The 13,193-nt window shown below is 33.9% G+C and overlaps 1 protein-coding gene across 2 annotated transcripts in view; it reads left to right on the top strand.

Annotated features, from left to right (window-relative positions):
* Positions 1–8,375, top strand: part of LOC128557563 (uncharacterized) — a 106,073-nt gene extending 97,698 nt beyond the window's left edge. For both annotated transcript variants that reach the window (XM_053545020.1, XM_053545023.1), the window contains exons 49-53: positions 836–1,054; positions 1,276–1,371; positions 3,451–3,776; positions 4,131–4,332; positions 6,202–8,375. In XM_053545020.1, the coding sequence (XP_053400995.1) occupies positions 836–1,054; positions 1,276–1,371; positions 3,451–3,776; positions 4,131–4,332; positions 6,202–6,491 (1,133 nt within the window). In that variant the 3' untranslated portion in view covers positions 6,492–8,375. The remainder of the gene's footprint in view (positions 1–835; positions 1,055–1,275; positions 1,372–3,450; positions 3,777–4,130; positions 4,333–6,201) is intronic.
* The last annotated feature ends 4,818 nt before the right edge of the window (positions 8,376–13,193 follow it).

Genomic DNA, 13,193 nt, shown 5'->3' on the forward strand with positions numbered 1-13,193 from the left:
AACTTCGCATGCTGAATTTAATTCTTGTGTGGTTTCATGACTCTTGGCACATATAATTTTGAGGTACATGCGACACAAATGTTTAGACACTTTATGTACAATTTGACTATCAAGGGCCATAACTCTGGTCTTAGTACGTGAAATGCGGGATGGGACACAAAAAGTATAACAACATTTTTAGGAAGTCACATTTGAACTTGAAGGAGATATATCTATGTTAAGATTTTCTCGAATTTTATTTGACTTGGAGTCGGCTGCATCATTACTGGACGAAACTTTAGTAGTTTACTTTCAAATTGGCTGTCCACAATTTATTCGATTCGAGCACTTCCTACAACTACTCCTCCAATAAAACACCATCACTTTTAAAGGTAAAATATGGATGTACGACCTATATTATCAGTACATACGATATATTTTGCGCGAGTACACTGCATATCCGACAATTATGCACTTTCGGCGGCGAATTCTGAACTTTACAGTAGATATCGCTTGCTGCGCGATTGAGCTGCGCACAAAATATTGTGATGAACTCCTTTAAGCCAATACTAGTTGTTGACGGGGGGATGGGAGATGACGAGTGTTGCTCGTTTTGTTGCCTCTCACGAACATACTCTATAAAACCGATTGTTCTTTCATTTTGCTTGGATGGCCTGAATTATGTTCTGTGCTTTTAAAGCATCTCCTTATAGATTTCATTTTTTTTAGAATTGATAGGCAAAATTGATAGATTAATTATATTAACTATAGTTTGACTCATCAAAAATACACGTCTCCAGACTGATTTTGAGGCATGTCTTTGTAATAAAACTTTTAAATTTCAATTGTTTATCAGGCACTGTGCAAGGTGGGACACAGTTGCAACCATTTGTCAGTGTGGGTAGGCGAACATTTGCCAGCAACAACACTCTAAGACTCGAACACGACATAGTGGTATTTATAACCGTTGTCGCAGTCAATGCTGCCGGTTTGAGAACCGTTAGTTATTCGGACCCGATCATGATTGATCTTACAGCCCCTGAATGCAACTATGTTAACGACGGTCCAATATTTGGTAAGTATCTAGGTAGGTTACAGAGACAATACATGGCAAACAAGTATTTTTCTATAGATATACATTGTTGTAATAGTAATTCTGAATATCTATCAAAGACTAAGAAATTTAATATATATATAATAATATATTATAATGAATAATATAAACTATCAATTCATCAGTCGCTAGATATATTACAGGTATCTGTTGAGAATCAACTGATGAATTGAACATTTTAGGTCAAGATCTTGATTTTATAAGAGGACTTAAACTTGATTCACATTGGGATATATCTGATCCTGAGTCTGGAATTAAAGAATGCCAGTGGGCTTTAGGTATGTATTTTGAATTCCGTCCAAAGTTTCGAAAGAAGTATAGTATGTAGCTGTTTGTCAGTCTTACATATTTTTCAGAAATTGTCTAACGAATGAAAACTGTCTTATAATATATTAAGTATGTAATCTTTGAGTGTTAAGCTCGCTGACTTCAATTTATTTGCTCCTCATTGATGTGGGTTCGAGCCTCACTTGGGGCGTAGAATTCTACATGAGAGGAAATTTTCCAGCTGGCTTACGGAAGGTTGGTGGTTTTACCCAGGTGGCTGTCTGTGACTAAAAGTATCCGGCGGGGATAAAGGTGAAATGTTACCATATGATTGTGTCGGTTTGACGTTAAATCCAACAAAAACAAAAACATTTATTTTCATTTTCTGTTATATTTTCATATATTTCAGTATAACTTAATATTTTAATTGATTGGAATTGATGAATAAAGCTCTTATAACGAAAATTTAGGTGTGTATTGCAACATGCCCGAAAAGCTTTAAATGGGATAGCTCTGCCAATTCAATAAAAAAATTAAGAGACCCTCGGTACATTATCTGAACGAGAGCAGTCTGAGAGACGCTGTGTAAGACATTAACACAAAGGTTTAATCGGTAATCAAGGTAATAGAGGGCATAGTTTTACAAATCAAACTTACCATCTATTGGTAAACATTTACACACCTTCAGTAATTAAGAAGGCACTGTAAGTCAGGTGTCAGGGAGTCCGTAACTTAGTATTTAGCCGGTCTGACTGAAACGCCAGTGATCCAGGCTCGATTTCCGGTCGCGACTGAGTTCCGACTAGCGTTCAGTGGTAGTGATTTACTTGAATTGATGCTCTTTCCAGAAGCATCATGTTAGACTGGGAAGATACATGCAAATATGACAACTTCCGTGGGCTCGACTAGAATTAGATTGTTCTAAATTTCGTCAACTACACACACAAAACAAAACAATAATTTACCTTTAAACCTTTACCTACCATAGGAATATAATTGTTTCTTTTTTTGTTCTTGCACTTCCTCCCATTGGCATTTATAACTATTTCCAGTTTGATTTTATATCCTTCAGCAGTTTAAATGATAGTCTGGAATACACAAAAAGGATAATTAGGAAAGGGTAAGAAATTCTCAAAAATACTCAAATGATGGTTTCAGTTTATGAAGTATATGTAGAAAAAGGAAATAATTCAAAACTTATTCAATATAGTGTTATGCTTTTTCGCTCTGCACTCAGACTTACTGCAATCTATCATTATTTCCTTTTCACATTCGATTTAGTGTCTTAAAAATTATTTCTCGGACTAAAATTTGTGCGGACTGGAGTACTGTATACCCCTCACGCTTTTGTGGTTCGAGATAACAAAGAAAGAGTTCATTTAAACAAGAATCAAGATAAAATGAAGTTGTTTTTATGCTCTGCATCGCACTGTACCTCATTACATTAACCATTATTTCATGTAATTTGATATTCCCTTCAGCGGACAACAGAAAATTAAATACATAAGGTTGTCATTAGAAAATATGTAGTTATGGTTCTTTCGCTCTGCACTACGCCATATAAAATAATTCCTTAAAATGAATTTAAAGTTATCTTCCGGCGCAGAGTGTGTCGGACCAAAGAAAATTAATTACAAATTACATGACAATTAAAATAAAATAAAGATTCAAAGTAGAGTTACGGTTACTCTGCTTTGCTCTTCGTGTTATTTGTGCACGATATTTCCTTCAACGGCCGGGCGATAAAAGAAAATTAAGTAGAAAAAGGAGATGAAACAAAACTTCCCTTCAGTAGTGTTAAAGTTATCGTTCGGACTAAAGGTGAGAGAGACTGGTGCTGACGGACGGACGGACGACTACAATACTACATACTCCTACCGCTATTTTGCGGCGGGTTTTGAAAGGAGTTGTTATATTTATATAGTGCAGGTGGAGTCTCTGTTAACTTAAGTCTTAACTGATATTTTATTTCCCTGTTTTAAACGTTAAAAAGCTGTACATACCCACTAGCGCGATAAATTATTGCTACACTTTGTCTACACCTTATAAGTATGTCTTAAGTATGTTTTTTTTCTTGTTTTTAAAAACAGGTACATTTCAAGGTGATACATCTATCCAGGCATTTTTTACACTGCAACCAGATAAAAACAATGCGAGTAAGCTGTTTGAAGCTAGTCCTTCTGACAATATTTTTGTAACTGTTCGATGTACTAATGGTGCTGGCTTAACGCATAAATGCTACTCAGACGGGGTCAGACTGTTACAAACTCCTCCTTCGGTTGACGACGTCATATTAGAACTGTTAACTACTTCACTAACCCAGTATGAGACAAGAAGCCGTTACCATGGCAACAATACAGAAATACGATTCAGGTGGACGGGTTTTAAATCTGATGAAGGAGTTCAAAGTTATTTGGTATAAAGTGTATTCAATGTTGTTGAATTTTTGTTCGATTTTACAGATCTAAGTTTTAAGGATCCTACTATACATGATGTTAACTGTATAAATTTATGTTAGGAAGTTTTCATAAAATGACTTACATCTAAGCATTTAATACTTGAAACAAATGTAGTTTGAAAATTCATTTATTAAAACAGGGCAATTTAAGAAACGTATATGGTCCTGTTGCGCATTTGAAATCTTTACTATTTAAATATATTTTCATGTTACAGGGCTTGCGAACAGGGCATTAGTATTGAGATTATTCTTTGCAAAAAATATTACAAGGAAACATTAACATTCAAGCTTATTGGATTTTTTTTCTATTAGATTGCCCTGGATGGAGATAAAGTTTCAACTTCAGAAATTGTTGAAAGTTCTTCGTCGGGTTACAGTTACGCAAGTTTCACAGGTCTGACGATGGCAGATGGGGAATACACTGTCTCCGTAACTGGTATAAATGAAGTAAAGATGTACAGTCAGAAAATATCAGATCGTTTTGTATTAGTCACACATCCGCCAAGTCTTACAGGTTTGTGTTACTCTGTTGTTCTAACTTAATTGTGAATGCTACATGTTCATGTCGTTTGATACTGTGTCAGTTTGAATAATTTTCTAATATAAAAATAACGCGCAGATGTACAAGGAAGGCAAATTGTGTAACATAGAATTGTTAACTGCACTATATTTATTACTAGAGACTAAAACAGCCATTTACTCTTTGTCTGTATACAGTGTTTAAAGATGTTTTTCACAATTATTTCTAGCGGACAGAATTTTTTGTAACTTTGCATATTTATAGATTGATGTATGACAAGTTAAAATAAAAAATAAAAATAATAGGTACCCGTGCTTCTTTTTTCAATATTCAAAGTTTATTAAGAACACCAAATCGGTATTTTTGTCTGAAGAAACAGTACATACATGTCATAATAAAACTACTGCAAACAATTATTTATTTGAAGTTTCACTCTGATGTTACTGTTTATGCATCCGAAATAATAACACCACTATAACTATACATAAAATGTCAACATATAGATATATTAGCTCAGGAAAATTACTCTTGACAAATGTCGAAAGTATCTGAAACTGAGAAAAACACGAAGTATTTCTTAATGATATGAAAAATCTAGCGGATAGAATTTTTCCAAATTTTATAATATGTAAGCTAGAACTAAGACAAAAAAAATTTAAATAAAAAAAAATATATCAACCCGTGCTTGTTTTCAAGAAAAATTAAAAAATATTCACTCCACCCACAAAAGTATTTTTTCATTACCCCACCCACCTAAAAATTATGAACATTTTTTTTTCTTACAAAACAAATTGCACAATTTTATTATCAGTTCCTTAACCAATATTCTTACTCACATGCGGAATAATGCTCCTTTAAGGCTGCATGCCTCTAGGTCAAATACTTTTTGAGATACTTGCTACACAAGCTTTCACATCCCATTTATGTATATATTTGACCTCGTCAAGGGACATAAATCTGTTTTTATTGAGTGAAACCTCAAATAAAAGCACTGGTGCACAACTTCGCATGCTGAATTTAATTCTTGTGTGGTTTCATGACTCTTGGCGCATATAATTTTGAGGTACATGCGACACAAATGTTTAGACCCTTTATGTACAATTTGACTATCAAGGGCCATAACTCTGGTCTTACTACGTGAAATGCGGGATGGGGCACAAAAAGTATAACAACATTTTTAGGATGTCACATTTGAACTTGAAGGACATATATCTACGTTAAGATTTTCTGGAATTTTATTTGACTTGGAGTCGGCTGCATCATTACTGGACGAAAAGTTTACTTTCAAATTGGCTGTCCACAATGTATTCGATTCGAGCACTTCCTACAACTACTCCTCCAATAAAACACCATCACTTTTAAAGGTAAAATATGGATGCACGACCTATATTGTCAGTACATACGATATATTTTGCGCGAGTGCGCTGCATATCCGACAATTATGCACTTTCGGCGGCGAATTCTGAACTTTACAGTGGATATCGCTTGCTGCGCGATTGAGCTGCGCACAAAATATTGTGATGAACTCCTTTAAGCTAAGATATAAAAACCTAGTAACTAGTGTCCGTGTATTTTGTACTGATCCATCTGCAGCTGCATAAGTATGTCTCTCTCTGCCAATCATCGGGCCAAATTTGTACTAGTGGATAATCCAATGTTTCACGTATTGGACGATGCATCACCTTTGGTCCGAATTCCCATCTTAACTAAACGATTAAAGTTATTGACTAAAAATGTGTTTGCACGAAATTCAACATCAATAAACGTTTGACGCGATGTTTTAGTAAACGTTTCTTTAGATGAAATCTCACCTACTGGCTCGTCCAGTATGCTACATTCTAATACTGTAATCACTGTTTCTAGGGTCAGCAATCAGGACAAGCTGGACTGAAAGTACTTCCACTGTCACTGCAAGTTGGGATAATGTGTTTGTATCAACTGTTCCTATGTACTATGAAGTGTCAGCAAGACTTGCTGAAGGCGGGGAAGGAGATCTTGTTCAGTGGCAAGAAACAGTTGAATCACGAATAGAAATTGTGCTGGATACAAGTGAATTGCCCGATGCTGGTGTTACTGTCCATTTAAGCGTCCGTGCAATATCGTATTCTGGATTGTTTACTGTAGCACATAACAACCTGCTTGTGTTACCTTAAGATTCTTGCTCCTGTACTACAGAGAATGTAGTTTCAACTTTAGTAGCTTTACTATATGTTGAACAGAATGTATTCTAGAAGTGTGCTATTTAAATTTTACAAATTACCTTTTACTTTGATCACAGGATCCGCCATGATTGCTGTTATAAAAAAGTATAGCAAACAGCCTAAATAGGAATAAATGATAAATGTTGATTAGTTAATATATATATTTTACCCGTAACGACTGCAGTTTTAATCAGATTGTATTTCTGTTCTATTTTATACGACTTTTTCAAGTGCCAAAATGTAGGAAACAACATTTCAAAACAATATCATGATATAAATTTTGTACTGACTTTTATGTTGAGCAGTAAACAAATTTTGATTTCTACGAGCGAATTTGGTCAGTTATTATTCAATAGTGCCGTCAAAACAGTATGACTTGACGTATGACGCCATGATATGACGTCATATATATGCTAAGATTGTAACACTGGGCCAAATAACAAAATCTGTATATTTCTTATTTGATAGTTCTGTTCATAAATAGTTTGCAAGGTAATAAATTACTTGTACTTAAGAAATAAGTTATAATAAAACCGTGTTTTAACACTATTTATACACGATGGGCGGTTATACGTCGCTGCACCCTCGTGAATTTATTTCGCCCGAGGTATCACCACCCATCCTGTATAAATAGTGTTCAAACACGGTTTTGCAATAGATTATTTCGATTTCAATATGTCTTTTATTGTAACATTTATATCAAATATGATAAAACCTTCACGCATGCATGGCACCAAATGGTAGGTGGTCACGCTCCTTTGTTTATACACGCTAGGACCGGAAATGATAATACTTCTGTGGAAGAGTTCAATTTGAGCAAAGATGATTGTAAATTATTCTTCAAAGCGGATACGCAACTCAGTATGTTTGTAAATTAATCAATACAGTTCTGCAAAGTGACATTTTGTTTTAAACATGCTATTAAGTAGCATATTTGATCTCAAATTTGATAGCGCTGTATCTAATTACATAGATGGCGCTAAATATCAATTCGACGTGTCGTCAACGTAATATCGTTGTGATGATTTAAGCATTGCTAGCTCGAATGACGTATTGAGCTGAAAATGTAGTACTTTAAATGTGAAATGTTTGCGTTGTTAGAATCGAAATAATAACATGTTCCTATTATGTTATTAGTTAATAAAATACAAACAACCGTTTGAATGCTACGCACTCGTGATTTAATCATTACGCATCCTAACTCCTGGCCATATTTTATAAACTGTTAAAACAGGAACATATTTCTTATATCTTAATTTAAAATAAAAATTATTGTCATTTTGCGTTCTATTATAAGATAAATGTGTATACATGAGCATAACCCTCGTCAAGTCATTAAGTTGCATGTGCTGCAACATTTTTACAGTATAATCAATTGAAAAGATGACACACCACGTACTAAAATAGACATTGCAGCTATCAGTACCGACAGTTCAAATGCTATAATCGCTTTCCCCTTTGTTGGTATTATTGATGTTAATATGTACGAGTTATTTTATTTGTGCACGATTTATTGCTTTTTTCCATAATACATGTATGTAAATATTACCAAGTTTGATTTATGTAATCTGTGTGAATTGTGTGGTACTGTCAGAGGGATAATGCAATTACCAGTTGAAGAGGTTGAAAATCCCCACTGATATAATACGTTTCATTTTTAAATTATTCTAATAAGAAAATAAAATAAGTCTTTACTTTATAACAACGTCTTTGATATGTAAGACCATAAGTCCATTTAGATTATATTATACATATATGTTTGAACCACCACGATATACATGTGTCTCGAATGACTGATGTTTGATTTACTTGCGAAATAAAGAAAACGAAAACTTGGCATAGAGTTTTTACTGTCATTCATTTATAATCATTCATCTATAATCAGCAGCTTCATCGCTTTGTTTTCTCTAGAAGATAAAAAAATTGTTTTGGCATGCTACATATTAATCGTCGTATGTAATTTGCTAAAAACAAATCGACAAACACTAAAAGGGATCTTTAGTTCTTCGATCAAAATAATGACATTTTATCATATTCGTCAGATATTTCGAGGGCTGAACGTGAAATTAGTGTAAGTGCATTTTTTGGTAATTTTACAGAAGGAAACAAAAAAGTCCCATTTTATTACAACTAAATTATTCCCAGGGATTGCTTGGCTATCCATGAAGAATATCGTGCATTTGAAGCATGTACTTCAGTTTTTTGAAATTACTCCGCTGTTAAAAAATATTTTGGTTTAAACGTTACTTAGTACAGTTTCGCACTGAAAAAAAAAAAAACACAAGAAAAAACAAGAAAAACGTAAAAATGTTTTAATGCGATAAAAATGTATGTGCTCTTCCTCTTTCAATATCTATTTCAATAAATAACTGCTTCATAGGTTTTTATTAAACATCACTTAGAACTTCTTCACACTTCAATGAGCTTACACATTTTAAGCAGTCTAATGCAGGTTACTTATACATTTGGGAAATAGTGTTAATGCTCAGTAATAAAATTGAACTTTTTGGTCGTTATACCAAGACCAAATCATTCTGTGGTTCAGAAGACTTGCTTTAGTCTGAGCTTTATATTTATGCATGTAAAAGCATACTAGTATTTTGACAGACTTTAAATTGAGTACCTGTGGTTCAGAAGACGTGCTTTAGTCTGAGCTTTATATTTATGCATGTAAAAGCATACTAGTATTTTGACAGACTTAAAATTGAGTACCTTGCCCAAAAGATACTTTGTCGAGAACAGTACACATGTACTAAAGTCCTATGGCAGACTTAAGGGTATGCTTTTCCTTCTAGTATATTTTAGGCATTTTTGTTGATTTAGGGACAGATACTATAAAATATCAAATAATGAAATAATGTTGTGTATAAGCAGTGAAGTTTTATAGCTAGCGTGTTAAACCCTCGGATGGCAGAGTTTTTCCGCCACAATAAATTTACAGAAATTTATTCCCCAAAAATTCTTAAAAGTCATTTTGCACACTAAATTTTCCTGACAGTTTTACCAGTAACCTCTCTGCTGATTGTATTTTTGATTTGATAAATTGATCGAGAGGTCAAGTCATTTCCCCTCTAAATTAATAATAATAGCTTTGGATGGGGATGAGAGCATGACTGCACCTTCGATAGAATGTTCTTCCAATTCGAAAGCTATGAGACCTATAGTGTCCTGAATAATACTATCGAGTTCTAGCCATGCATTTAGAAAGAACTCCGCAAAACATTGACCTTGAGACTCAGGCATGCCATTCATATGGCAAATTAAGGATACAAGTAGTTTGCTAAAGCTTTTTGGGGGCAAAACTGATGTTTTACTCTCGGCAGTTTGTCTAAAAAGGGTCGCAGGGCTGGTTAGTTTTGAACTAACATGACTGTGTGTATCATTCATTGAAGTTGATACATCACTCAACTGTATTTTGCCAGCCACGCTGGGTCTTTGTGCGACCAAGGCGCTTACTCTGAGCAAGCAAATTCGATGAATTGGTATCCCCACCGAATGGGTTTGTGGTGAGGAATGGCAAAGAAATATATCCGCAAAAAGTTAAGAATGTTACTAAGCAACAAATACTTTCATAAGTCAGGATTAATTCTATAGAAAACAAATGTTTTCAGTGCACATAACGAGTATTGATGAAAAACGAAGAAAAAAATGTTGTGGGTGGGGTTGGGGTGGGGGATGCTGCATGATCGGGGTGGTGGGGTGACTGGGTGGAGGATCCAGGTGGGGGAAGGGTACAACTTTGCTAGTTGATAAATATTCATGGAATCTTTTAAAATAAGGAATGAAAAAATTGGGGGTGGAGACGGGTGGGAGTGGGAGGGGTTGTGACCAAGGCAGTGGGGGTGACCAGGTGTGGGCACACAACTTCACATGTTTCCAATAAATGTTCATGGAAAAGAGTGAAAGAAGTTTAATGAAATTATACCAAATAGTCAGATTGTTATGTACAAATATGAGGATTTTAAACAAATAAAAGGCAAGTTAATAAAGAAATCCTGACGAAATTGTGTGTTCACAACCACCTTATGGTGATCTCATTTCAATTTAAGTTTCATAGTTCTAGGTCAAATATGCTTTTGGACGCAAACCACCTGCCCACCGCCCGCCATGGGTGTTCAGAAAATAAGCCCCGCTGTTTCAGAGACAGGCGTATAAAAAAGTGTATTTTATAATATAGATACTAACCTTGTTATGTAATTTAAAAATATTAAGTCTGAATGTAATTTCAAAGCAATGAATTGGCTTTCCGGGTAAATGCAAAAAAAAAAAAAATAATAATAATTTTTTAATCTGACTTGGAGCCAGAAATTTTTGCAGAGATTTGGGACTCAGATGTTCTTCTTTTTTTTTTGTCAATATTTTAACGCCAGATTTTTTTTAGCAAGACTAAAGTCAGGATTTTTTTTCAAAAAAAACCCAGCCCTCCTACCCCCGAAAGAATATCAAATGGTTGGCCCCTCAGAAGTTTTATATTTTACTGTGCAAAATGGTTTAGTTCTTTGGGTGTAATCTGTTAAGGTGAATATGAAATTGACTACAAACTGACTGAACATTGTTAAAATCCTGATCATTTTTGTTCATGCACTCCAGCTTAGCTTCAAAGGGAGAGCACAGATCTACCGATCGCAAGGTCGTGATTTCAATTTCCCATTCTGGGGACATTCTAGCATAAAACTGCTGTTATTGTCACATTTCGGGGGTGTTTTAACAGAAGAGAAAACGTGTATTAACAGAGAGATTCTCGCGCTCACGTGCTGTTATAACACCTTTTTATACATGCGAGTTCCGTGGCAAAGCGTAAACGTCATTCGGCCCCAAAACGGATAATTCAAAATGAAATGACGTCAACGTAAAAAACAGCTCAGACATTCCCGTGCATTTCATGGAAATGTAATGACGTTGAGGTAGGATCTTTAATTTATTAGTATTTTTTCCGCGTTTTATGCTAGAATAGCGTTAGCGCATGTTCATTTCCTGTTATAACATGCGTTATCCCTACATTGAGTCAGAAATCATTCGTCCGCAGCCATTGCAGAAAATGGGTATGTACTGCGGTACAGAGCTCAGGAACACTTGTTAGGTTAACTACCCATCTTTTTATAACTGAAATACTGTTGAACAATGGCATTAAACCCAAAACAAACAAACAAATTGAAACAAATGGACAGTGTGTACATTGATTGACATGTAAAGGCTTTTGCAGAATTGTAATTTCGTTATTTATAAAACAATATTTTTATGAAGTTTTAAAAGGTGTTATTCACTTTTTTTTCTGCGCATCCTACTGCATAGTTGTCAAAAATACTGTCTTTGTTACAGTAGTAGAATAGGTTAATTTGTTGTATTTATTTTTTTTTCAATTATTTAATAAATATAATAGATATTTGAATTTTAACAATTTGAAAGTTTAATGATAATTATATATTATGGTAGTAGCTTTTTCTAATTTTTACATAAATTAAAAAGAAGTATTCCCTCTACAATTACAAAATATTGTCATCAATATTAGGCAAGATTTTCATTTTATATAGTAATAAAAGACATATTTTTATAATATCTAGAATGTGTAAATGATATTGTATTGACTATAAAGGTGACAGTTTGATGTTTATAATTATGTTCAAGAAAAATTCAGTTTTCTATCAATCCAGCCTTCCTTACATATTTTTGTATGACTATGACAAAGATGAGATATATAATTGTGGTACTGATATAAACTGAAGCAGTGGTGTAAAAGTAAGTTACTATAATGTTGCAGTTATGAAAATTAAAAAAAACAACCAAAAAACAACACGTCACTGAAGTTACTACAGTGTTGCGGTAAAATGTTGAAAAAAAAAGAGACCTGATATTTCCTGCACCACTGTAGTAATTCAGGTCAGTACAGTGTTGCGGTAACAGGTTATATGAAACGTTGCACATTTTTTCAATCAACACGGAGGTAAGTCAAAACTTTTCAAGTATCTTTTTGTCTTTGTTACTATAAACACTAAATGTAAGTTATTGCCTCGGTTTTAAAAATGTTGCTGGATATATATCCCAGTGCTATATGGGAATGCTTTTTTGCTAGTTTCTGAAAGTTTCCTAAAATTGAGTTACTATAGTGACTGTATTGCTTTCAACTCTTGATTGAGCCTATAACATCACTGATGATGTTGTCAGATTTACAGTATGTATTTAAGTAAAGCATTTATGTGCACATATACTAGTTTCACTTTAAAAAGATGACTGCTAAAATGTTAAAATGATAATGTGATAAAGGTTTAAGTGACATATGATAGATTTTTTCTTTCAAAGTTTTTAAATTTCTGTTTATTAAACTTACAATATGTATGATACTGTGTAGAAGTAAAACATTAGTTAACCTTTAATTTACTAGTGTCACTTAGAGTATTTTCACTTTGTGGAAATTCACAATAATTTATTGTAAACTTGTGTATTTGTCAGTATTCACTTACACCAGTTTCGCATTTAAAATATAAGAACACTTTCACTTACACTTTTTGGCACAATTTGCTATTATTATGTTAATTTAAAGGAGAAAAGGGGAATTATTTTACAGCAGATAGGAATGTAGTTTTTACACATAATTATGTGAAAAAGGTGATTTTTGCTGAAAATGTCACTTACAATAGTTTCGCGTTCAGCCCTCGA

The sequence above is a fragment of the Mercenaria mercenaria genome, chromosome 1, assembly GCF_021730395.1.
Source record: "Mercenaria mercenaria strain notata chromosome 1, MADL_Memer_1, whole genome shotgun sequence".
Taxonomy (NCBI): Eukaryota; Metazoa; Mollusca; class Bivalvia; order Venerida; family Veneridae; genus Mercenaria; species Mercenaria mercenaria.